This window comes from Agelaius tricolor, unplaced genomic scaffold (genome assembly GCF_023055355.1).
Source record: "Agelaius tricolor isolate 1412-34295 unplaced genomic scaffold, bAgeTri1.0.p SCAF_19, whole genome shotgun sequence".
In the NCBI taxonomy this organism is placed as follows: Eukaryota; Metazoa; Chordata; class Aves; order Passeriformes; family Icteridae; genus Agelaius; species Agelaius tricolor.
In genome coordinates, this window is record NW_027269279.1 from 10,267,658 (window position 1) to 10,289,988 (window position 22,331).

The 22,331-nt window shown below is 42.7% G+C and overlaps 2 protein-coding genes and 1 long non-coding RNA gene across 11 annotated transcripts in view; 2 read left to right on the forward strand and 1 right to left on the reverse strand.

Annotated features, from left to right (window-relative positions):
- Positions 1 to 11,503, reverse strand: part of CLEC16A (C-type lectin domain containing 16A) — a 59,723-nt gene extending 48,220 nt beyond the window's left edge. For 6 of the 9 annotated variants that reach the window (XR_011681822.1, XM_071444235.1, XM_071444241.1 and 3 more), the window contains exons 1-6: positions 11,282 to 11,503; positions 5,034 to 5,162; positions 4,274 to 4,407; positions 3,385 to 3,533; positions 2,629 to 2,734; positions 654 to 777 (exon numbers count right to left, since the gene is read on the reverse strand). Coding sequence is in view for 8 of the 9 variants with exons in the window: in XM_071444235.1 (XP_071300336.1) it covers positions 654 to 777; positions 2,629 to 2,734; positions 3,385 to 3,533; positions 4,274 to 4,407; positions 5,034 to 5,162; positions 11,282 to 11,361 (722 nt within the window). In the remaining variant the exon portion in view is untranslated. Of the gene's footprint in view, positions 1 to 653; positions 778 to 2,628; positions 2,735 to 3,384; positions 3,534 to 4,273; positions 4,408 to 5,033; positions 5,163 to 11,247 lie in introns of all 9 variants that reach the window. The other 3 variants (XM_071444233.1, XM_071444237.1, XM_071444234.1) reach the window with 2 other exon arrangements.
- Positions 1 to 22,331, forward strand: part of LOC139598204 (uncharacterized) — a 210,650-nt gene that overhangs the window by 89,514 nt on the left and 98,805 nt on the right. The window lies entirely within an intron of this gene.
- On the forward strand, positions 12,492 to 20,957 carry DEXI (Dexi homolog). The gene is made up of 2 exons (XM_071444242.1): positions 12,492 to 13,456; positions 20,299 to 20,957. The coding sequence occupies exon 1, from the start codon at positions 12,929 to 12,931 to the stop codon at positions 13,208 to 13,210; it is 282 nt and encodes a 93-aa protein (XP_071300343.1). The 5' UTR covers positions 12,492 to 12,928; the 3' UTR covers positions 13,211 to 13,456; positions 20,299 to 20,957.

The window sequence follows — 22,331 nt, forward strand, 5'->3', positions numbered from 1 at the left end:
GACTTGTTTTTACAAAGCTTTGTTTCTGTTGCCAGTCTTTTCACAAGCCAACTACAAAAATGAAAGAAGAATTAGGTGTTGTATTTAACACCTACCTCTTCCCTTCAGGAAAGCAAGAAGCACATGGCCACTCTAAGGTGGAGATGGCAAGGCAAACCAAGAACAATTTGAATCAACAAAGTATTTCTGTAGTTGATAGTGGAATATTACACTGTCATGTCAGGTTTGACAGCTCACAATCAAGTTCATCTTTCTAGTTTAAACCTTTTTCCTAGAGCCTTTTCAGAAAGCTTTTCTAATGAGATGACACAAAGAAAAAATTATGTTAGAAAGACAAAGTTTATAAGATTAAGAAGCAAAAAATACCTGTTGTGTCTTCTGGTTATCTGCTGTTTTTAGCAGAACAAAACAAAGACAAAGAAAAGGCTTGGTGCAAACACTAATTTACTTGTAGGGATAGCAGCACAGATCAGGCACACAGCACTGTTTCCCTGAAGAATCACTAAAAAACTTTAAAGAGTGAAAAGTCTGAACTGTCTACATGAGAACACATCTAGAAACTAACTTAACTGGATTACTACACACAAAGTAAGGACACCACTGACATCTGGGAAAAGCATTTGCATTCAACAGGCAGCATTGTAGGAGCTTACTCTTCATCAGTCTGCACACAGTTATCCAGCTCTATCACGTGGCTGCCAATAAACCAGACGAGGTTGGAGAAATAAGGAACTGCAGTTTTGTCTCGAATGTAATGCAGCATAGGCTGGTTGTCCACTGAAGAGAAATCATTAAAAAGAAAAATCAGTTGCCAATATTTTTTATTGCTTTTTAAGAAATATAATAAAATATCTTTTGAATTTGATTACATGCTGGTTTCCCATATGAGTATACACCTGACACAATCTTAGGCATGAAATGGAAATCTATAAAAATGTCACATCAATTCTTATCTAGCTTGAATGAGCCTAATGTTGATATATTTACAGATGTTTGAAAATAAACAAATCTAGTGGAATTCAGAAAGGTTCTTTTAGCACATTATTTATCAAAAAGAAGAGAGAAGCGCAAGAATAAAGCAGTAATGCTGAGAGTCAAGCTAGTTAGACTTACATGACACTGCATTAAGGAACACGGGAATCACCAGTGAAGGAAGGGCAAAAGAAACAGACAACAGTTAACAGGATTAGGAACTGGGATAGTGACATCCTCTAAAAGGGTTTAAAATGCTAAAGCACAAAGCATCTAAACTGAAACATCTGGGGTAGCAGTTGGAGCAGAATATATGCAAACAGGTAGTCAGAAAATTATCAAACCTGAACATCTGAGCTCTGCCTTTTCAACTCTAACCATTATATCACTACAACATTCAATGAAAATTCTAGAAAAGTAATTTTTTAAAATAAAAATACTTAGTTGCATAAATATATCACAAATAGGATATGAAGCCTATAATCTGCTCATATTTGCATTTAAAGTTTCTTGAAGTAGAAGGCAAGTACCAAGTGCCCATTTCTCATACAAGAAAAAATGTTGCAGCCAACACTGTAAAGATCCTATTTGCTATGCAGGTTATCCAGTTATTTGCAAAGCAGACAGCTCATTGTTTTAAAAAAGACCTCATATGCTTCTATGAAGACTGTCAAACCACTTCTTCTCTTAACTGACAGAAAGTTGTGTAAATACAACATGTAATTGAACTTAAAATGGACTAAAGAACAAGAAATCCTGCATGAACATATTGCATATCACATATTACCTTATAGCATGCTGATTTCAGAGGTAGAAGTTCAGAATAAACAATCTCTTTACAGAGAATACTGTGAACAGTTTATTAAAAATATTAAATATCCCAAGAACAATTTAGGGGGAAGTGACTTTTGGACATTGGGTTTTAGAGTAGACATTCTCAAAGTAGTGCTAACTTCAAAGTTCAGCCAGGTTGCTGAGGTCCCTGCTGAGTTTTGAAGACCTCCAACAATAGAGATGCCTCAGTTTCTCTGGAAAACTCCTTGCAGTGCTCAACTACTCTCACAGTGAAGCTTTAGGTTTTTTCCTAATGTCCCACTGGAATGCTCAGCAGAGGAGTTGGAGACTGCAGCCTCCTGGCCTTCACTGAGAACCTCTGGGAATGGTCCAGCTCCTCTTGAGACTGCAGTGACTGCAGCACCTACCAGTTCTACAGGCATTTTAATGCACTTCCAGTCCAACAGGGAGTGATGCTGGTTACTGCTTCATACAGCAGAAAGCTCAAGTTAATGAGTAAAAGACAATTCATATTCCTAAAACACTCTGGTTTTGGGGTTTTTGTTTGTTTACTTGTTAAACACAGTCACATTCTGACCTCTCTTGGAAGGGAAGCTAAAGTTCCTTGTGTGCGCCTGACACTTTGGGGTTTCTTTTTAAAACCAGTTTCATTGGTGAGAAAGTGATACTATTTTCAAGTACATACTGCAGGCTTGGGATAGTTGTCACAAAAGTAAAAAACGTGTATCTGAAACTTGCCAACATGCTATGCTTTTCAGTCTCACAAAACAGACAGAAAATCCTCACAGATAAATAGGCAAAATTAAACTACAATGAAACAAGATTTGCACACATACCTTTTTTAATATATAAAAAGCTTACCTTTGTAGACATTTAAGGTTATAGTCCTAACAGCAATCCTGACCATGCTTTCAGGGTGGTTAAAAAATTTAATAGCTTCAGTGTACAAAGCAAAGTCATTAGTGTGCTGCAACAAGAGGAAAGAAAAGAAAATATTTATTCATTAAACATGTACAGAATATGGCTTGGGATTCTGTATAAATTATGTTTTCCCTATATTAACTTGGTATCTTTACCTTCTACTTAAGTAATCAAAATGATTTTACAATGCACATTCAGCTGCACGTGTAGCTCTGCATTAAAATGAGCTGCTTTAAGCTTCCCAGGATAGCTGCACACATAGCCAGTGCTTTCATGCCCTCTTCTGGCAGAAAGCAGAGTGCAGAGAGCAAAAACCCAGCTCAACTTTGCCCTTTGACTCAGCTTTTTGGACTTTGACTAAACCTCTTAGAACAAAGTGATGCAATAGAAAAGAGCCTGTTTATGAAAGCACAAGAAAAGAAAGAATAAACAAGTTGAATTCTCAAAGAAGCAGACTTTAAAACTACTGAAATGATCCATTATAACACTAACTTCCAGATTTTTAGTTTATTACAGCTGTGAGAGGACAAAGCCATGCTCGTGCAGAGATCCTCACAAACAAATTCACAACCACTGGTATGGCCGTTATAAAAGCAAGACATTATGAGACAAGAGACTAAACAGAGTATGTGTCACACTCCTATCAATTTCTAATTCAAGTCCTCTTATCATTATACTGCAACTTTCTTTACTTACCTCATTGTAAAAGAAATGTACAGTATGATTATTGAGTTTCAGGGAAAGAGTTTTCAAAAATGATATGTAATATGCCATGATCTCCTCATCAGAAAAGTCAAATTTGTGGACAATAATAGAATTCACATGGTTATTAGAGAGCAGGTAGTCTGAAAAAAAAAAAGTATTTACACAGGTTAACAAAAATAATCACTGTGGTAACAGGCTGTATTTAATGTGCCAGCTAGAAAGCAACAACCTGATGCTTGAAGATCCCAATTTTGAGGCAAACAAGTGATGCCTTTGAGCATTAATATAAAGGATCTGCTCCCTACAAAGGTCTTTGCTCCCAAGACCAAGACAACTGAAAATACACTTCATCTTCCTCAATTCAAGTAAGCTCTGCAGCTAGTAACATTTAACTCTTTTCCTCCCCAAGTCCCAACTCTCCAAGGCTTGATGATGACTTTCATAACAGTTGTGGAATACTCCAAATTATTAATTCTCCATGCTCTATGTATTTTGCCAAAAACTTTGAAGGAAGCTCCTGTGGCTGACTGCCAGCACCAATGATGTCAGAAGAGTTACAGAACAAATTACACACCAGAGTTTCACCACATGACCCGTGGCAGCAAGTGAACATTTCAGATCACAACTAATTTGACTAAAGGAATCCCTTGACATGTGCTAAATGCTTGTTGTACCAAAAAACTACTTTTGCACCACTGAAAATTTACATTCAAAGCATTGTGGAATTGGTTTACACCAGATTTTTGGTAGTGTCCAATTTAAAAGTTATTAATTCATATAGTTCTGTGTAGGGGTACTAGGACTAAATTTCATTGAATGAAAGGGAATCCAATCAAATCTAGATCACTTGATCCTAAACAGTTTGGAAGTGTGTCCTTACACAGGGATGTTTCATGGCTGATGTTCTCAAAAAGGATGTTCAGAGTCTGCAGCAGCTGCACACACACATAACGACCTGACTTCTGACGCAGGATGTTCAGGAAGAACTCAAACATATTCTTCTCCAAGAAAAAGCTGAAAGAAAATAAGGGTGTCATTAAGTCACATGCTGTAAGTAACAGGAACATAATTTGGTTAGGAGCAGGGATGATTCAAGGCAACTTTGACAAACAGCACGTTTTGCTTTTATGAAGAATTACTTTGCAAAGTTGCATCTGTATAATGAAAGAATATCTTTCAAAAACCTTAAATACTGAACAAGATGGCTTAAAAATTCAAATTATTCAGAAAAAAAGGTATCAAGTAAGCAGGGCCTTTCTTACTGTATTTTTAGTATATTCAATTTATCAGGCAGCTCTAAGTACCACAGCTAGAATTTGTGGTACCTTAGGTAAATTGAAGCAATGCGATATTAATAGATGTACTGAGTAAATCTGGACCCTAAAATATGTTAAGAGTTCATATTTATATCAAAAGAATGGGGAGTTGAAAGGGGCTCTGGAATCCAAACACTTAGAAGCAGCCAATTCCTGTATGATATGAATATGAACCTGCTCACACATCTACTACAGGACACATCTTTTTACATATAGTCATGAAATACAGTCTTGGAGGAGTTAACAGGAGCAGAGCTCTGTACAACTCCAAGCATTCTTGAAACACGAAAGCAGAGCCCAAGAGAACTGGCTGGGGATGCTCACTCAAACACGGAGCTGTCATTCTGATCCCCCCAGATCAGGATCTCCGTTATGGAACGAATGGTCTCCACCAGCAGGTTGCGGTTGTGATCCGTCACGATCGTGTTTTTACTCAGAATATGATACATGTACCTAAAGGAGAAAAGAAGCACAAGCAATGAGCAATCCACTGCCACATGCACCATGTCTGTCTTTCAGCACTGTACCAATGCAGACACACATACAGGCACACACCAAGTCTAACAGTTGTACAACGTTAAAACCCTAAAATTTCCTTCTAATACTGACGCAGAGAGAAACGTAATTGTTAAACAGAGTGACAAAGGGAACAAATATCCCCCAGCCAGGTGAGTTGTGAGTGCTTATGCAGATGTTAACATAGAACTAGAAACTGTGCAACTGGTCCCAGGGTGTGTCTTCTGTGAATTCCTTTGGAATACGTTGAAGTCAAAGGAGTGATGAACAACAGAACTAGAAGAAGCAGGTAAGCATGCAGTAGCTGATATGGAAAAGTGGCAGTGAGGTCTAACCCTTCCCTTGAGTGGCACATGAGTTCAATCCCTTCTCTTGCCTGCAGAGCCCCCTCACAGACTCACATCAATTCTGATGTTTCATATCAGGACCCTCAAAGACTATTCATTCACCTTGGCAAAGCTTCATCAGGTCTCTGACCCTTTCAGCACTCCCAAAGTGCTCAAAAATCAGTATTTTCCAATTAGAAAAACTAACTGGAAAGGGGGTAAAGTCCAGCTTTATCATTTCAAAAGGCAAGAGTTTAAGACTGTCTAGTGAAGCTTAAAATCTTCAAGGAAGCACTTCTTTTTCCCCAAGTAAGTTGTTACATCAAAGTACCAACTTACTTCTGTCCTGTTATTTTATGTCCCACCAAAAAGAAAAGAGATGGGGTGGGACCAAATGCTAATAAAAGCACAAAAATCACCACTGCTTTTCTCCCTCTTTTTTTTTTCTGTTCTTTTATATAGTGATTAAAAAAAGGGTAAATATAAGAAAGGGGCACAGTTTTTAATTTCATGTCATTTTCAAACTGCACAAGTTCGGATTCCTAAACACAGCTCCTGTATTATTAAGCTATGATTGTACTGAAAACCAGGAGTAACACCTGAGCATTTCTGTGCAAATACTCACAAGTGTTTGGAAAGGACGACAGATTTCCCATATTATTAATCTTGCCATGAATAGTGAAGTTAATCAAACTTCCAGGATCAAATTCTGTGAAAATAGCCTGTGTCCTGACCCTGGGGCAGCCTTCATTATTCTTTTGGATTCCATGAGAGTTTGCTCAGTGATTCAGACTAAAATTTTAGGAATGTCATTAGTAGAATTTAGCCAAGCTTCTGTAAGGTTCCAAAAAACACAGTGCACTTCTAATAAAAATTTTTGGGGTGTCTGGTTTATGGCTTAAAGTAAGATGTTTAGGTCAAAAAACAGACTTGAAATCGTATTTCAAGAAACAGGATTCCCATCAATTTTATCAACACTAAAAAACTGAACCACTGCACTGGGCAAGCATGCAGCCAGAGACTAAAATGCCATTTAACTGAACACTCACGTGAGGCTGCTCCAAATATTTATCAGACTTACAAAGACAAGACAAGATATTACCCAGTTTCAGAACCTTTTGCTTGAACTCAAAAAATCTCTCACAAACACACAAGAATTTTGATCATATTTACAATTTATTAAAAATCTGTCAAATTCGGTTTTGGGAGCCTTCTTCAACCACTGAGCTGCCAGAGGTGGGCAGAGTTTCACAGGACTTCCAGCAAGGAAGTCTGTCCTCACAAGGCATGCAGGGAACAGGTGCTATTTCAGAGAAGCTGATGGTAAAACACTGTGTGCTCACTGTTCTTGATATTACTTCACCCTCAAACACCAACTCTGCTGTGTTGAGTACTGCACAAGGACACAAGAGGTAAACAGTGCTCAGGAGTTCACAGCTTTCACAAACTTGAAACCACGCGCTCCCTTCCCTCACTCCCCTCATCAGCAAAGCCTGCACTACATTATCAAAGCCATTATCATGTCACGTATATCACCAGCCAGCAAAGAGGAGGAAAAAAGGAATAGGTGGCCCGGGGGGGAGAGGTGGAGGGGGAGTTGTCTCTTCTTAATCTTTCTCTTCAGTAAAAAACATTCTCTCCCTCTTCACGGTCTTCCCCCCCCCCAAAATCCCCCAAATCAACACTCATTTTCAAATCCAAACCAGTCACTGATCAGATTGAAACCACTCCAGGAAAAGTTGATTCTCAGCTGTGTCCCACAGTTGTAACTGCCTGGTCACGTGCTGTACCACAACAGTCATTAAACAGCAAGAGAGAGCACCTGCAAATCCTCTTGCACTAATCTGAGGATCACAGTTCAAGATTCCATCTGCGGACACTGACAGCGGGACAGCTCACGGTGAAGATGTGAGAGCTTAAAGCTGATCACCTGTCAGAATTCCTGGGGTTTCTAAAACAGCACACGGCACTGCAAGCCCTGGAAAAACCTCCCATTAGGGCACTTAGTGCATCATCAGGACAGTGAATCAAAAGACAAAGCACAAACTCAGTCCCTGCTCTGAGGATGCAGCAGTTAATGGAGCAGAGAACATCTGAAGTGATGGCAATTAGATCACTTCATTCCACAATGATTTTAACAACTTCCTGAAACAGTTAGTAATTAATACTATATTACTTCACATATTTTAGACTATTAATTTGAAGTCACATAGAAATTATTGCATCTGTAAACATGTATTTCTCATTAATAAGTTACATTATACAAACTTGGGATTAAAGTTTACTCCAGCAGTAGAATTTTGGGTATGGGATGCAGTGGGAAGAATAACAAGCTATTATTTCATTTTGGGAGCCTATGGAATATAAAGCATTACAAACACAAAAAGCAAGAAGCATTAATAATCGGGAATACATTACCTCAAAATTTATTTACTTAGTAGAAGCATTACTGCAAATTCCTTATTCTGCTAAGGCACTGATGCACTTAGAGGAAACTTGGGCTTCACCTTCAAGCTATTCCTTTTAATTTCATTTTTTATTTATCCTATTTGCTTGAAAATGTACAAGGAAACATACACATACTTGCTTCTCTTTACAGACACATGAAATACCATATTATGAGAACATGAAGTATCACACAAACCAAATACTTTTGTATTCAGATAAGTCCTTAAAGGCTGTCTCTAAATGTTGATTACAGAGGGATCAGGTTTGTGCTTCAAAACACAAAACTATCAAAGAGGAGACTTTTGTCATCTCTATATCTGAAGATTGGGTTTAAACAAAAACACACCATGAAGGAAGTGCCAAAGCACTCAACACCATCAGAATCAGTGGCAGATGTTGCCAGCAACTTAAACCAAACAAAATTCTCAACATTTTTCTGGTCAGAACCATGCTTAAAGGGGTAACATAGTAACTCACGTATATTGTAAGTGCATATTAATGACTTTCCTACTTATTACTTACAAAAATACACTAAAAGAGGTAAGAGTTTAGGAAGTCAAGCACTCAAATTTTAAAAGCCCAGACCTGACCAGAACAGGCTTGCTCCTTCCCACTGCCTGTAATCAGGTAATTGCATATTGTTCTCACAGAGGACACCTGATGCAGAGCACAGACAGTGCCTCAGGAAATGAATCACCCGTGAAAAACGACTTCAAGCACACCTTGATGGGCACTGCATCTGAGCAAGGCATAATGCAATCACAATGCAATTAAAATACCAAGGGCAGAAGCAACCGTGGGAAATGTGCTTGACAGTAACAACAGGGCTGTGTAAAACACCATAGAAAAGTAGGGGAAAAGTCTGACTTAGAAACAGACACACAAAAAGATCAAGTTCTCTGAGAAGTACCCAGGCAGCGAGTAGCACTGTGCCATCCTTCTCTAGATCACATTTCAGAAGTTGGATTAAATTTTAACTGTTTTCACTGGATCAAGAGACTGTATAAAAACACCCAATGCAAACAGTCTCACAATTTTCCTTCAGCCAATCCATTCTCTGGCGTGCTTGCAGGAAGACTGAAAAGCAAAATTTCAAAAGCAAACCTCAAACAAACTGCATTAAAGCTGATGGGAATGATCCAGCACTTACTGACAAAAAGCAGGAATGCTGCTGTTATCACTAAGCACATGGATTGTTTACAATTTAGACTAAACTCTACCTTATGCAAGTTTAAAAATAAATATGTTCCCACCAGGCTAGCCCAGACTGATTTCACCCCTGTAACATAGCATAATACACCTTTTACAGGCTGAGCTAACCTGAAATGGCAAGGCAGGTGTGCTGTACTCAGCTCCTTCATATGGAACACAAATGGGACTTTGATGAGTTGAAAAGATGAGAAGATAAACAGCTTATCAAGTGAGCTTACTGAGACTTTCCTTCTTTCTTGACAAGGCTCTCTGAACTTTTTCCTTCTGTTACTTTACCCACTTCAACACTTGGAAAAGACCTCAATTTCACCTTTCCTGTTGGTATCTAGCTAGAAGCTGAAATTCACACAGCTGGGATAAACAAACACTTAAAATATACATAGTATAAACAGATCAAAGGTCTCATCTGGCCTTTACACACGACCATTTCAGATTCATAATTAAAGAAATCACATGCAAACAGACCAAAACTCGTACTTCAGTAGATAAACATATACTTCAGCTCTCTCATAACAAGCCACAGCACTCACAGCCCAATTCCCCATTGCTACAAATGAGGTAGGGTGTTACTTTTCTATTCTCTGTGGCCCCAACAGATCACGTGGACACATTTTTCTGACATGTGAGAGTAAATCTCAAGTCTCACTCTTTTTTTCCTAAACTTAAATTCAGTTTTTTCAAATTTCGTCACGCATCAGCATTCTTGCTCTATCTTCAAGTCAAATATCAAAGCCAGAAAGACCTAAAGCTCCACTAATGCTGAGCAGTACACAATAACTACTCCTTGTATGTTCAACAGAACATTCCTATGTTTACATCTGAACATGACTTTTCTGCTTTATCCTGTAAAACCAGACTACATTGGCATGCCAGTCTGACCTACAATGCTTTCAAAATAATTTCTGCAATGCTATTGCCTCATTAGTTTTGTATTAATGGGCTTGAGTTCTGTGGCTTCAGTAAAAAGCATTGCATTTCAGATAGTCTTGCTCATTTTGAACATTTTTCCAGTTTAGAGACAAGGACCAGAATCCATAAATCATCTTGATAAAACAACTGCAAGATCCAAATCTTGTACAGGGCATCCTGCTCGTTACTGTCAGAACCCATTCATGTCTTCCTTGTAAGATTACTGAAAACTACTCGGCACTTTTTCTGAATGAGCTACACAGTCACAGTGATTTCATTTAGAAAGTGCTTCATCTCTCAATGACCTCCTTCTCTCGTTCAGTACAAAGAGAAGCTATCAAGGTGGTTCTCATTTTTCTTGCAATAGCGGAACACTTAAAATGGAACAGGGAAATTAAATTTTTTATCCCTTGCCACCCTTGCAACACTCCAGCGGCAGAGCTAGGAAAAACCATTCCACCTTCTGCAGGCAGCAGTAACACACGGCTGTGGGGCTGCAGAACACATTACAGCTCTCAAGCTCAGAGCTTTCCTTCTGCAGCTGCTGCGTCCAGCAGCGCAGGGCACATCCCGGCCCGCCGTGACTCACGGCTGCCTACGGACCTCCCCTCACACCCCGGAGCGGCACTGCCCACACCCGGCACCAGCCCCTCGCCTCAGCCGCCACCAGGAAACAAACAAAGTTCTCCCTCACGAGGAATGCGGTATTTCTTGTATTTATCACGCCTCGCACTGTACTCCGCCGAAGACTCTGGGGCATTGCTAAAAACAAAACAAACACGTATGGCAGCCCGGAGTGTGACATTACGACGAACTACGTCTGCCCTGAAGACTTTCTGGAACGGAGAAGCCGGTTTTCGTGAGGCGGACACCAGACCACAGAGCCTCCGCCACCGGGGACTGCTCCGGGCGCTTTCCCCTCGGGAGAGCTGCCGCAAAACGCCCCGGCGAGGGCAGCGAGCGCCGGGGGAGCGTCGTCCACCGAGCCGCCCTCTCCTCTTCCGGCCCCGCAGCCGGCTCCGAAGGAAAGCTGCCCCGAAACCTGCCCCGAGCAGCTCTGCGGACGGAGCCCGGCTGCAACCGCCCCCTCCGCGCCCCCTCACAGCCCCGCCACCCTCCGCCCTCACCGCCGCCCAGAGCCCGCGGCCGCCTCCCGCTCACTTGAGGTGGTCCAAGGAGTGGATGCTGCGGGCGGCCTTCCCGTGCCCGCCGCCCACCCAGCTGCGGGAGCGGCCGAACATGCTGGCGGCAGAAGGCTGCTCCGGTCCGCAGGCCCTACGGCCTCATAGCCCCGCGGGGGGAGCGGGCGACCGGCGGGCGGGGACCGGCCCGGAGCCTCGGCGGCGGAACCGGCGCGGATGGCGCATGCGCGGCCAGGGCACGCCGGAAAGCGCCGGCCCGGCCCCGCCCCGCCCGCGGACTGCGAGTCCCAGGGAGCACCGCGGGGGCGGGGCCAAGGTCTCAGACGGGCGGGGCGGGGTGGGGCCTGCGCTGGGCGCGCTCTGGGGCCGCCTCGCTTAGAACAACAAGAAGAGAGTAAACAGAACCCGAACCAGAAAAAAAAAAAATAAACACATTAAACGTATGAGTGTACGTCCTAAATGTGTTGTAATTTGAGGTAAAATTTGGCCCCTGATATTCCTTGTTCGGCTTCCATAACCCAAACGAAGCTGTCCTGTGGGGTCACTCCTGTGCTGCAAGACGCAGCGTCAGAAATTCGGCTGCTGGCATTCCCCTTGCTGGTGTTCTTCCAGTAAGAACTTTAAATCGGCCTAAAAATTAAGGAAGAACAAACAGAAGGGGACCCTTAACTGTCTTGACCTAGTTTTGGATTTTTAATTTTTATTTTTTTTGCTTTAACTAGAGAAATAAACTAAATCTATGTAAAAGCTGAAGAGTTTGTCAGGCAGTGTCAAAAATGCACCGAGTTTAAAATCCCGCCTTCGGTTATATTTTGGTATAGGTAAAGCCTTGGTCAGCAAAGAAACACCTGCACCGCAGCTGAGAGGGGCCGGGCCCGCAGTGCTGCTCCAGGAGGGCCTCGGTCACAGCAGAGGTCGTGAAACAACTTCCAGGGGCGAAGGCACAGCCCCAAGCCTGCCCGCGCTGCCCCGCTCCGCAGGCTGCGGGCTGCGGCAGAGCTCGGCAGGCAGGAGCGCGCAGCCCAGGGTCGCGCAAGCGGCCCCTGTCCCCTGCAACCCCCGTGCAGCCGCAGCGGGACCCCAGGGCCGCCAACGCGGCGGAGGCGCCGGTGCCCGTCACGGCCGCCCCGCGCCAGCAGCAGCGCGGCGCTGCTAAACAACGGCGGCGTGCGGCGGGGCAGGCGCGGGGCGGGGAGCGAGGGGCGGGCGGGCAGCACGGTCCTGCCGCGCAGGCCGGGCTCGCTGGCAGGTGCTCCGAGCCCAGCTCCCAACGCGCCTGCGGGCTCCTTCCGCAAAGTTTGCGGGCGGCAGGAGGAGGAGGAGGGAGCCGCGGCGGGACTGCAGTAGCCGGGCTGGAGATGCCGCTGAGCAGCCTCCTGCCGGCGGCGGGGCTGCGGCAGCGCCGCTGAACCCGCGCTGGCCGCTCGCCCGCCCGCCGGGCGCCTCTTCCTCCGGGGACTGAAGGGACCGAGCCGGCCGCTCCGCGCCCCTGCGGGGCTCGCCTCTTCCCGGAGTCCGGAGACGGCTCCTCAGAGATTCTGCCTTTTGCTGCCACCGGGGCTGCGGCGTACAGTCCTGCCCCGCTCCCAGCTCCGCCGCTGCCGTCCGCCCCCCCGCGCCGGCCGGGCGGGTCGGTGCCCGCTGCCCCCGCAGCCCCCACGGCTGCATGACCGCCGCGGTCTCCGCACGTCTGGATTCGGTGGAGTCCTGGGCCTTCCATGCGCTGCTGGTGCTGCCATATATGTTTTACGTGGGCTTGTTTTTTGTCAATGTGCTGATCCTGTACTATGCCTTCCTGATGGAGTACATCGTCCTCAATGTGGGCATCGTTTTCCTGCCCGAGGATATGGACCAGGCTCTGGTGGATCTGGGGATGCTTTCCGACCCTGGCTCCGTGCTCTACGAGACGGACAGCGAGCTGGATGTGTTTGACGGGTACTTGGAGTGACGCCCCAGGGCGCTCCAAAGCGACTGAGCGCCGCCGCCGCCTGGCCCGGGCCGGGGGCCCGGCGTGTCCGCATGGCCGCGCCTCGGGGACCGCCGCGGCCCCGCTGCGCGACCCCGTCGCGGCTCCTTCTGCGCAACATCTTCCCTTCCAAATGGCACCCGCCCCGCCGGGGCAGGGGCCAGAGGGGCAGCCGGGACCCGCTGCCGCCGGGCAGGCCCGCGGAGAGGCAGAGGGCTCGCCAGGGAAGTAAGTAATTCCTCAGTGTCCGGCCGGGCACGGCGCCGGGGACGCGCTCCGCCGCAGCTCCCGGCACGGGCGAGCGCTGCGGGCAAAGGGCCGGGGCCGCCCCCAGCGCTTCCCCCGCCCGGCAGCGCCCGCGGACAGCGGGGACAGCGACCCCCTCCCCCGGGACTCATCCTCCGAGCCACTGCACTCTGCATGGGGGGCTGCCTGTACAGCCGGGCAGCAACTTTGCTGATCCGGTCCTGAAAGCAGCCCTGAATCGAAACGAGCATCCCGGTTAACATTTATTACAATTCAGAGACCTTCCTCGAGCCAGAAATACATCTTAATTTGCGGCCCTTTAAAACCACTCTCTTGGATAATGACAAACTACCCAGCTCACCATTTTAATTGTAGCACGAGGGTTTTGCTTGATCAGGTTTTTTTTTTTTTTTTTTTTGTAGTCTTGAGTGGTTCTAAAAGTCTGGAAATGTAAGGATTTAGCATTTTAAAACACTGAAATGCATTTGGGAAGAGAAATCACTATTTCTAGCTAGGACTTTCTGTGCCAAATGTATGTTAATGAAAACATTCACAGTTTAAATTAAAATGTGTTAGCAAATCTGCCAGCAGATTTTTTTAGCAAAATATTGTCTGTAAATCTGAAAACCAGTTCAGGATATCTTTATTTTTCTGTTTGAAATGATGGAAATAGGAAATTCAGTTACAAGGTTACAAGTATAAACTCGGTGACCACACTACACAAATACCAGTTAATATCAAACTATTCTAACCAGTCTTCTAATTTAACAAATCCAAACAAACCTTTCCTGTAGTTCTGTCCTTCATATCTGTTAAAATTATCTCCTGAATATTTCTAGTCAGATTCTTTTTAAAGCAATATTAGCTGATTTTGGTTAGTAATTTAGAAGGAAAAATTGGACATTTTTGGTGTTGGAGTAACATTGATTGCACAAACACAGCTGAACAAGGCTTGGCCAAAGGCATGTGGGAGCCTAACGAGGGAATGAACAGATTTTGTTGCTACTGAAGAAATCTCACTGCATATAGTCACTGCAAATGGAAGTGTCTATGCCTACATTTGGTGGTCCATCCCAAGCAACTGGAAGAGAATCACTTCTGCTAGAATAGAAAGTGTGAAGCAGAGTAATCCTCCCCACAAAACACCATTGACTGCTTTTGTGGTTGTCTCCTTCTTCAGCTGGACAAATAATACACATGCTCTGTATTCCAGGAAAGAAATTCCTAAAAATTAATGGTAATTCAAACAAAATCTTTGGTGCTAAAAACTCTATCCATTTTCTTCTCCAAAATACCTTTCCCTAAACTCCAAATCTTAGTGCTCCAATGCTATTTAGTAGAGGGATTAAAATACTTTTTTTAAATCACTTTTTTTTCTGTCTAGAATTTGTCTTGATGAGTTGTGTCTAGTTTTCAGGAAGACCTAAGGACAGCATGACACAATTTTCCTCAGTGGAAAAAAAATTTTTCCTACTATACAAATATCATTTGATATGAGCACATTCAATTCAGTGTAGATTATTTGGCTTCTTAAAATTTTCTTTCTTATTAATAAGATAAGCAGCTCTGGAAACTTCTTGATATTCTAACTATAAAACCCTCCATATGCAGAAACCAAAATGCAGAGGTTTTCTCAAAGCTCAGAAGTAAGGCTTCATTTTTACCCACCAAGAGCTCAAGGAGCTCTGCACAGGTACCAGCTCCAGCCTTGTTCTTTGATTAGGAATCTGTCAAGGTAGATGGTGGTTTCCACTGAGAATCAAATCACAAATCCCAAAAGTTTGATCAATTCTTAGGCAGCAAAAAATTCACTGTGTTTCATCTATTTATATATTTAATTATACTTACAGACATAGCACTCAGGCCACAAATTGCATAATTATTTAGGTACCAGGCACAGTGTTACCACCATGATGAGGGATTTGAGTTCATATCCTCTTACAGGTTTCTTCACTGCTCTGTGCCATTGCTCCTCAGCAGTTCTATAGCAGCAAAGCAGGCAGAAGAGGGCCCTCATTTGGAGCTGTGTTTTCTGCTTTGGGAGCAGCACTAAGGCCCTGAAAGGGAAGATTTAGATTCTTGTGGTGCCTTGCCTGCAGTGAGCCGAGTTCTGTGTGAGTGTTAACCCCTGCCCTCCTGGCCTGGGAAGGTTTCCCTTGCACCCAGAAGTGCTGAGGATTCACAAGACACTGCAGGAAGAATGGGTCTGTTTTTGCAGCAGTGATGAAAAATATGTAGGCCTACTCTTTGCATTAAAGAGCAGGGTTCCTCATGTGACTCACCAGTGATTTCTGAGAGCAACCAGAGAGCTGTGATTATCCTGAGCTGAAACCTTGCAGCGTCCTCTGTACCCTGTGTGACTGATGTGTGACAGGAACACAGAGGGGGCAAATCCCAGGAGACCCTTCTGCAGTATGAGGAAAGGATAATTTAGATGTAAAAATAAAAGAACTCATGGATCAGACCAGCTCTGTGCTCTCTGGTAGGAAACCCCTCACTTGAATAAACTCAATAGAAGTAAAATGATGTTCAGGTTCCTGAGCAAAATTGGTGGCAGAGATTGAAGGCAGACAGATAAGTAAGCAGCTGAAAAATGTTTCCTGGCCTATTCAAATGAAGAAATTAATCTGTGTAAGCTGAACAGAATTGAGCTTGTTTGTGCCATCTACTGTTTTTGTGTGAGTGTTTCAAGTTATTTACGATATATTTGAAGCCCCCTGGAATAAGGTCATATGACTATTCTCATACTTTCAGAAAATCAGATGTGACTCATCACAAAGTACTCCTATCAGAAAGAAAATGGGCAAAAGTAATCAATAATGAAAACTGAATAAGAAGACTGAATTTATGTAATCTTGCAGTACATGCTTTACCTGTATTTTTTCATAAGATGAATTATGATGAACATCTTCAGTGAGCAGAATCCAGTACTCAAAAACCTGTGACTCAGCACTTCCAATGAATGCCAGCATCTAAATTCTGAATCAAAAAAAACCCCAACATAGCTTAACTCTCCAGCTCATCAAAATAGTGCCAATTAGAACTGCAGGCTCAGTGTCTGTGAGACAGCCACCCACTGTGGCTGTGCTCTGAAGCAGAGATGTCCTGCGAAGGACAGATCAGAAGAATGATGTCACTAGCACTGTCAGGATACATTTAAATGTATCAGATTATAATTCCTGACTTCTGTCTTTTCAGACTTTAAATATTAAAAATAATGAGCAGAGTGGTTTGTTACTTAATTTACCTTCCCATTTTTCACTATTTTTCCCCTTTTGGTAGAGATCACCAAGATGATACGTTGACTCCATGATACAGATCAGTTGGCTGTTTTATGAGTTACAGTAGCAACAGGATTAAGAACAATTGCTCTGATTTTTAGAACCATATTTTGAATTTTTAGCTGTTACAAAAATTAATAGAAGTTCAGGGTTCAAACTCACCTGACAGCTCTGCTTTGAAGAAATATGTACTTAATTCCATACTTAATTCCATTCTAGATGGAAGGAAGACAAAATCAAGGTTAATTTTTCAGCTGTCCATACAGACTCATTAACTACAGCCATGGACAGTTCTAAGTGATTTTCTACCAAATGCATTTATTTATATAATGTCAAGAGAGTAAGCAGATTTTTCATTTCCAAATGGTGCTGTTAATAATGTGAATTAAAATGAGGCACAGAAATTAGAGAGATGTTCAATTTTTGATAGATGTAGTTTAGGCCTGAGTATTGCATGTGTTAAAAGCCTCGGCCACAAGTAATGTTAAAGAATAATTTTTCAACAGTCTGTGGTCCTTTCCTATAAAAATCAAGCTTTCTGTAATAAACTTGCTTCAAGAGGTGGCAGTAGCCAATTACTACTTTTAAGCTGTCAAAGGAATTAAGAAACAAATCCAGTCTAATTCTACATGTTTGTTTCCTCTGGAGGAGGGACAAAGTGACACTATAGTTCAGCTAATAACTATAAATCCTAAAATAGAAGAAAAGAATAATTTGTTTAGAGACATTTAGTTTCTAACTCTGCATTTGCCCCTCATAATGATCCTAGCTTATAAGGAGTACAACTATCCCAAAGGATTAAATAGGCACAAGTTGCTAAATCTTTCCAGTTGCTCAGGGAAACTGTCTGACTGTTTTTCTTTTCACAGTTGAATTTTATTACTTTGGCTACAGATTAGGAAAGAAAAAATAGCTGAATAGTTTGAATGATGCTCTCTGAAGACACAAGCATGTGTCTAATATAAGTGATGAAAAGGGCAAAGAAATAGGAGCCATGTATGGAAAATAATGGTATAATGGGAAATTATGATGTGTACTGAGTGGTGGATTGCTGGGGACCCTCCAGGTCAGTTCACAACTTAAGGCTAAATACTCTTTTGTAGGGCCAGAAAGAAAGACCCAAGGGTTGCTCAGGCAGTGGAGCCTAAATAGGCCACAAGAGCTGAAACACTGCTGCAGAAAGTGAGGAAACAGAAAGCAGACAGTGTGGGGATGTGATACAGAGTCACACCATGTGTCCTTAGCTCCAGCCTGCATTGTGAGGAACAGTAACTTCAAAGGCAGAACTGACAAAGATCTGGTGACTGAGCTGGTAATGCTAGAGTCATCCTACAGCCATACTGTTCAGTGCCTGCAGGTATGTTCTAGGCTATTGAAAGTTCTAGTTCTGAGATTTAAAAAATATTTTAAAATATTTTCTACCTCTTCATTTTCCAGTTTTCTGAAATTTTTGAAGTTTTCTGTTAAAAAATAGGTTCTCATGAAATTTGAGGGACAGATTTCTAATCTGAAAATTAGAAAGGCAGGATTGAATATCCTGGCCAATTGTACAATTTACGCCCCATTTAATATCTGCCACAACAAATTACAGTCTTGGAATAGCAGCCCTACAGCAGTGTTTGGAACTACCATTAGACAGCTTTACCCTTTGCTTTGGAGGCCCAATACATTTTGCTGTGCTATTTTTAAGTCAGCCTAGAATCTGATCTACAGTGCAGAATACTAACAACCACACGGAACTGTCTGCTCTAGATCAGTTTTTAGTTCCACTTGGAAAGCAATCAGATAAACATGAAATGAGCCTGGTAGAGCTGCTGTTCCCCCTTTTCATGTCCTCATTTTGAGAGAAAGGATTTTGAGCAGTGTGTTCTTTTAGCAGGTACTGTAGCTGACAGACATTTGACAGAAATGCCCCACTGGACACAAAAGTGCTTCTTGTTTGTGACCCAGTGTCTGCAGTAAGTGGCACACAGGAACATGGGAAGTGTTGTGATGAGTCAGACCACGATCTCACAGCCCTGTGTTCCACCTCTGGGAGAGCTCATGTCCCTGACCAAAATCTGCAGGCTGCTCTCTGTTCTTTCAAGGCAGAATGCAGGATGTTGGATGGCACATTGCTGCCCAGCCCTTTAGCAAATGTTTTCCAAACCCATCACCCTTTGCCCATTCTGTGTTATGAAATCCCTCTGGATTTCTTTCCTATCAGTACATGATGTGAATACTTGAAAGAGCTTATTTTCTGCAGTCTGGAAGATTTCTCTATTCATCCTCTTCTTTGAGTCAGTAATGGTGATGAATAAAAATTGGTCCCTGGTATACTCTGCTACTGAGTTCTTTCCTACCAAGTTTTATTCCTTGCTTCCAATCTTTTAATCTGCTTTCAATCCATAAAAGAGCCTTTCCCCAGTCCTGTATCAGCCTGTTTGCTTTTGGCCTCCTGTAACACCTGTGTTAATGACAGTGTTGCTGTGTCTGTCCAGGCTCATGCAGAGCTGTGACATCAGATTCCATTCTTCATTCGGGCCCAGAAAGGGGAAGGAGGGAGGAGCTGTCCATTCAGAGGCTTGCTGCACACAAGCCAGGAACGTGCTGAGCTGCAGGCAGCCAGGGCACCTGCTCGTGGTCTCTGCACCTCAGCTCCTCCTCAGCACGGACTCGTGCCCAGCCCCCTCTCAGAGCTGCACCATTCCACACTGTACTAATTGGCCTTCTGTAAATCACAGCACCAGATGAATGCTATCACTATGCCCAGCACCTTTGTAATCCACAGCTCTGGTTCTACCTAAAGGAATCTTCTCAGCCTTGTATTTACCCCTGATGATTGTAAACAATCACCTGCTAATAGCAGTGGGATACTTTGAGTCAGTTAAGGCAAATCAGATAAACTGGGATAAAGCAATATAACAGTCATTTATTCTTGGCAGTAACACCAAGAAGTTACCCCAAAATGTTCTTTAGCTCTGTAACTACTTACCAGTGGATCCAAAATAGTTGGAACAATGCGACTCTGAAGTAGAAAATTACCAAAATCAGAGACTACATCAAATGTAGGCAATACTTAATTAACACCACGATCCAAACAATAAAAACACTCTAATGAATGGTATCTAGTCAAGATAATGTAGCCAGTTCAAACATCAGTTTTAATTAGTAGGTCTAATTATATAAAATCTGGATAAAATAGGTTACCCCACTGTATGTCACAGCTGTTTTTACTCTTAAGAACATCCCCTAGTAGTTGATGTGATGCTCTGTGGTTCTTACTCTCACACCCCTCACACTGGGATCTTCATGGCTCTGTTAAAATGCCTAAGGACTGGTGTGCTCTGAGATGAACAGAAACTGTGACATTGATTTTCCTGAAAGGTTGTGCAGGTCTTTACTTCTCAAAGAATTATTACCCAGAGTCACAAAAGGGTTTGATTTAATTTTTTTTTTCTAATAAGTCAACAATGTGGTGCTGTATGTCACATATTCAGTGACTTTTCTGTTCATTTTAGGTATGGAGGGTTACTCTGTATTTATGTGTTTTCTTTTAAACAGATTCATTAAACACCTGAAATGGATTATGACCAGGCCAATGGATCAAGTCCTGGAAAGAAACTGTACTCTGAAATGTAGAGATGAAAATAAGGAAAAGAGAACCAGAAGAAGAGTTGTCATCAGACCTTGTCAGTTGTGACTTCTCTTCATGGTCTTTGTCTCTTGTGTGTGCACTTACTGCAGTGATTCATGCACCATACTGGGCTTCCATGGGTAATTCTGGGATGGACTATATGAAAAAATAAGATAAACTATGTTCCATTGTAACAGAAAATCAAGATGTTACCCAGATTTGATAAACTTTTGAATGAATACCACGTCACCCAAATGGACACACTCTACATATAGCTTAAGCCAGTTTTACAATCACATGTTGAAAATTCTACCAGCCAGTAGTTCAAAAGCAGTGCTTTCTCAGGGGAAAATATGCAGGAGTGACTGAAGGAGGTTCTGTTCAGGGAGTATAATGGCAAGAACTGTGCTAGAAAGATATTTTATTTAAAAAGAGAGTTTTGAAATAGATCAGAGAGTGAATTTTATATAAGTCAGGTGGATTCATTATTTAACACAGGATACTTTGCAGATTGTTTAAGCTCACGTTCCTATGTACAGATGTGAAAGCAATACAATAAAGACTGACCTTTTCCATGAAAAAATAAGCAGTTGTGTTGGAGTTGTTCTTCGTCAGTTTGAAAAGAAAATAATTTAAATATGCTTTCAAGGAAATTCCAGTTTTCCTGCAGGTACCTTCAAGTAGTTCCAGATTGCTGAGATGGCCAGCAGGTAGGAACCCTTCTCATGAACAGCTACTTAAAAAATCAGACCTGAACTGAAACATCAGGCACTGTGTGTGGGGAAGGGGGGAGCAACGCTCATGTTATTAGGGCAGGCATTAGACTGGTTTTGTTTTATTGTCATTATACTTTTTAGAAAAGTCTGATTTTTGTAACTGCAATTTTTAAACCGAGTTGATGTATCAAGAATGTTTTGGATAAAGCAGAATTGAAAACAATTCTGCTGACACTCTCTGCATGATGCCTGTCCTCTGCAGTCTGTGTCTGCCATCTGCTCCCAGCGTGGGCTCCCTGCTGCACACAGATGGTGTCAGGAGTCTCTTTTCAGCCAGTATGAGGAACAAGAGGGTGATGGCTTAGATCCCCCATGAAACAATGACAAACTTGTGTATCCTGATACTCCCAGTGTGTTGCATTCAAATAGCACATTTTAGCTTCTAGGCAGGAGAAATTAGCTCCCAGTTCCCAATATTCTGTGCTCCAAATGCAATTTTCAGCTGCTCCTGCAGGAAGGGAAGCACTGACACTAAACCAAATAGCATTTCTCCAAGATAGCTTTCATCAGGTGCAGTTCTGGGCCTTTAAACAGTGACAAGTGTTTTGTTCCAGCAATTCAGGAATAAAGTCACTTAGGGCACAATATTCTAACACATAAAGATACATTTAGGGAAGACAAGTCCCCATTAGGTACCTATAGAAAGAATAACCAAATTTACAAACTTGTCAAGCCCATTTGGTAGTAACGCAGTAAAGGCTGAATTTTGCTACTGCAGGGGGCATTCCTGCTGCCTCTGTAATTATTAATTCATAGTGTTCATAGAGGAGGCTTCACTGGTTTTTCAGGATCCCACAAATGCCTTTTTAAGAACATGGTTCAGTTTGTCACTTGGTACTTACTGCAGTACCTAGGAGTTTGTAATAAATTCTCTGCAGTGGGTTTGTGCCACACAGTGCACAATAAAACAATACAAATTTCCCTGAGTCAGTCACTTTGGAGATTCTAAATCTTAGACCAAGATTCCTGATTTCTCAGAACAGCTCAGCTTCATGCATTTAAAGGATGGGGACAGTGTTACAAGCTCTGACTGCCATGGTAACACAATCCTTGGCATTTTGGCAAGGCTTCTTTGACAACAAAAAGAGATGGACATAAAGAGAGCAGCATTTTTCTCATCCTAAAAGATTTTTTTAGAATAGAGATTTGATCACAGCAGCTTCTTAGAGGGCAGCCAGTGAATG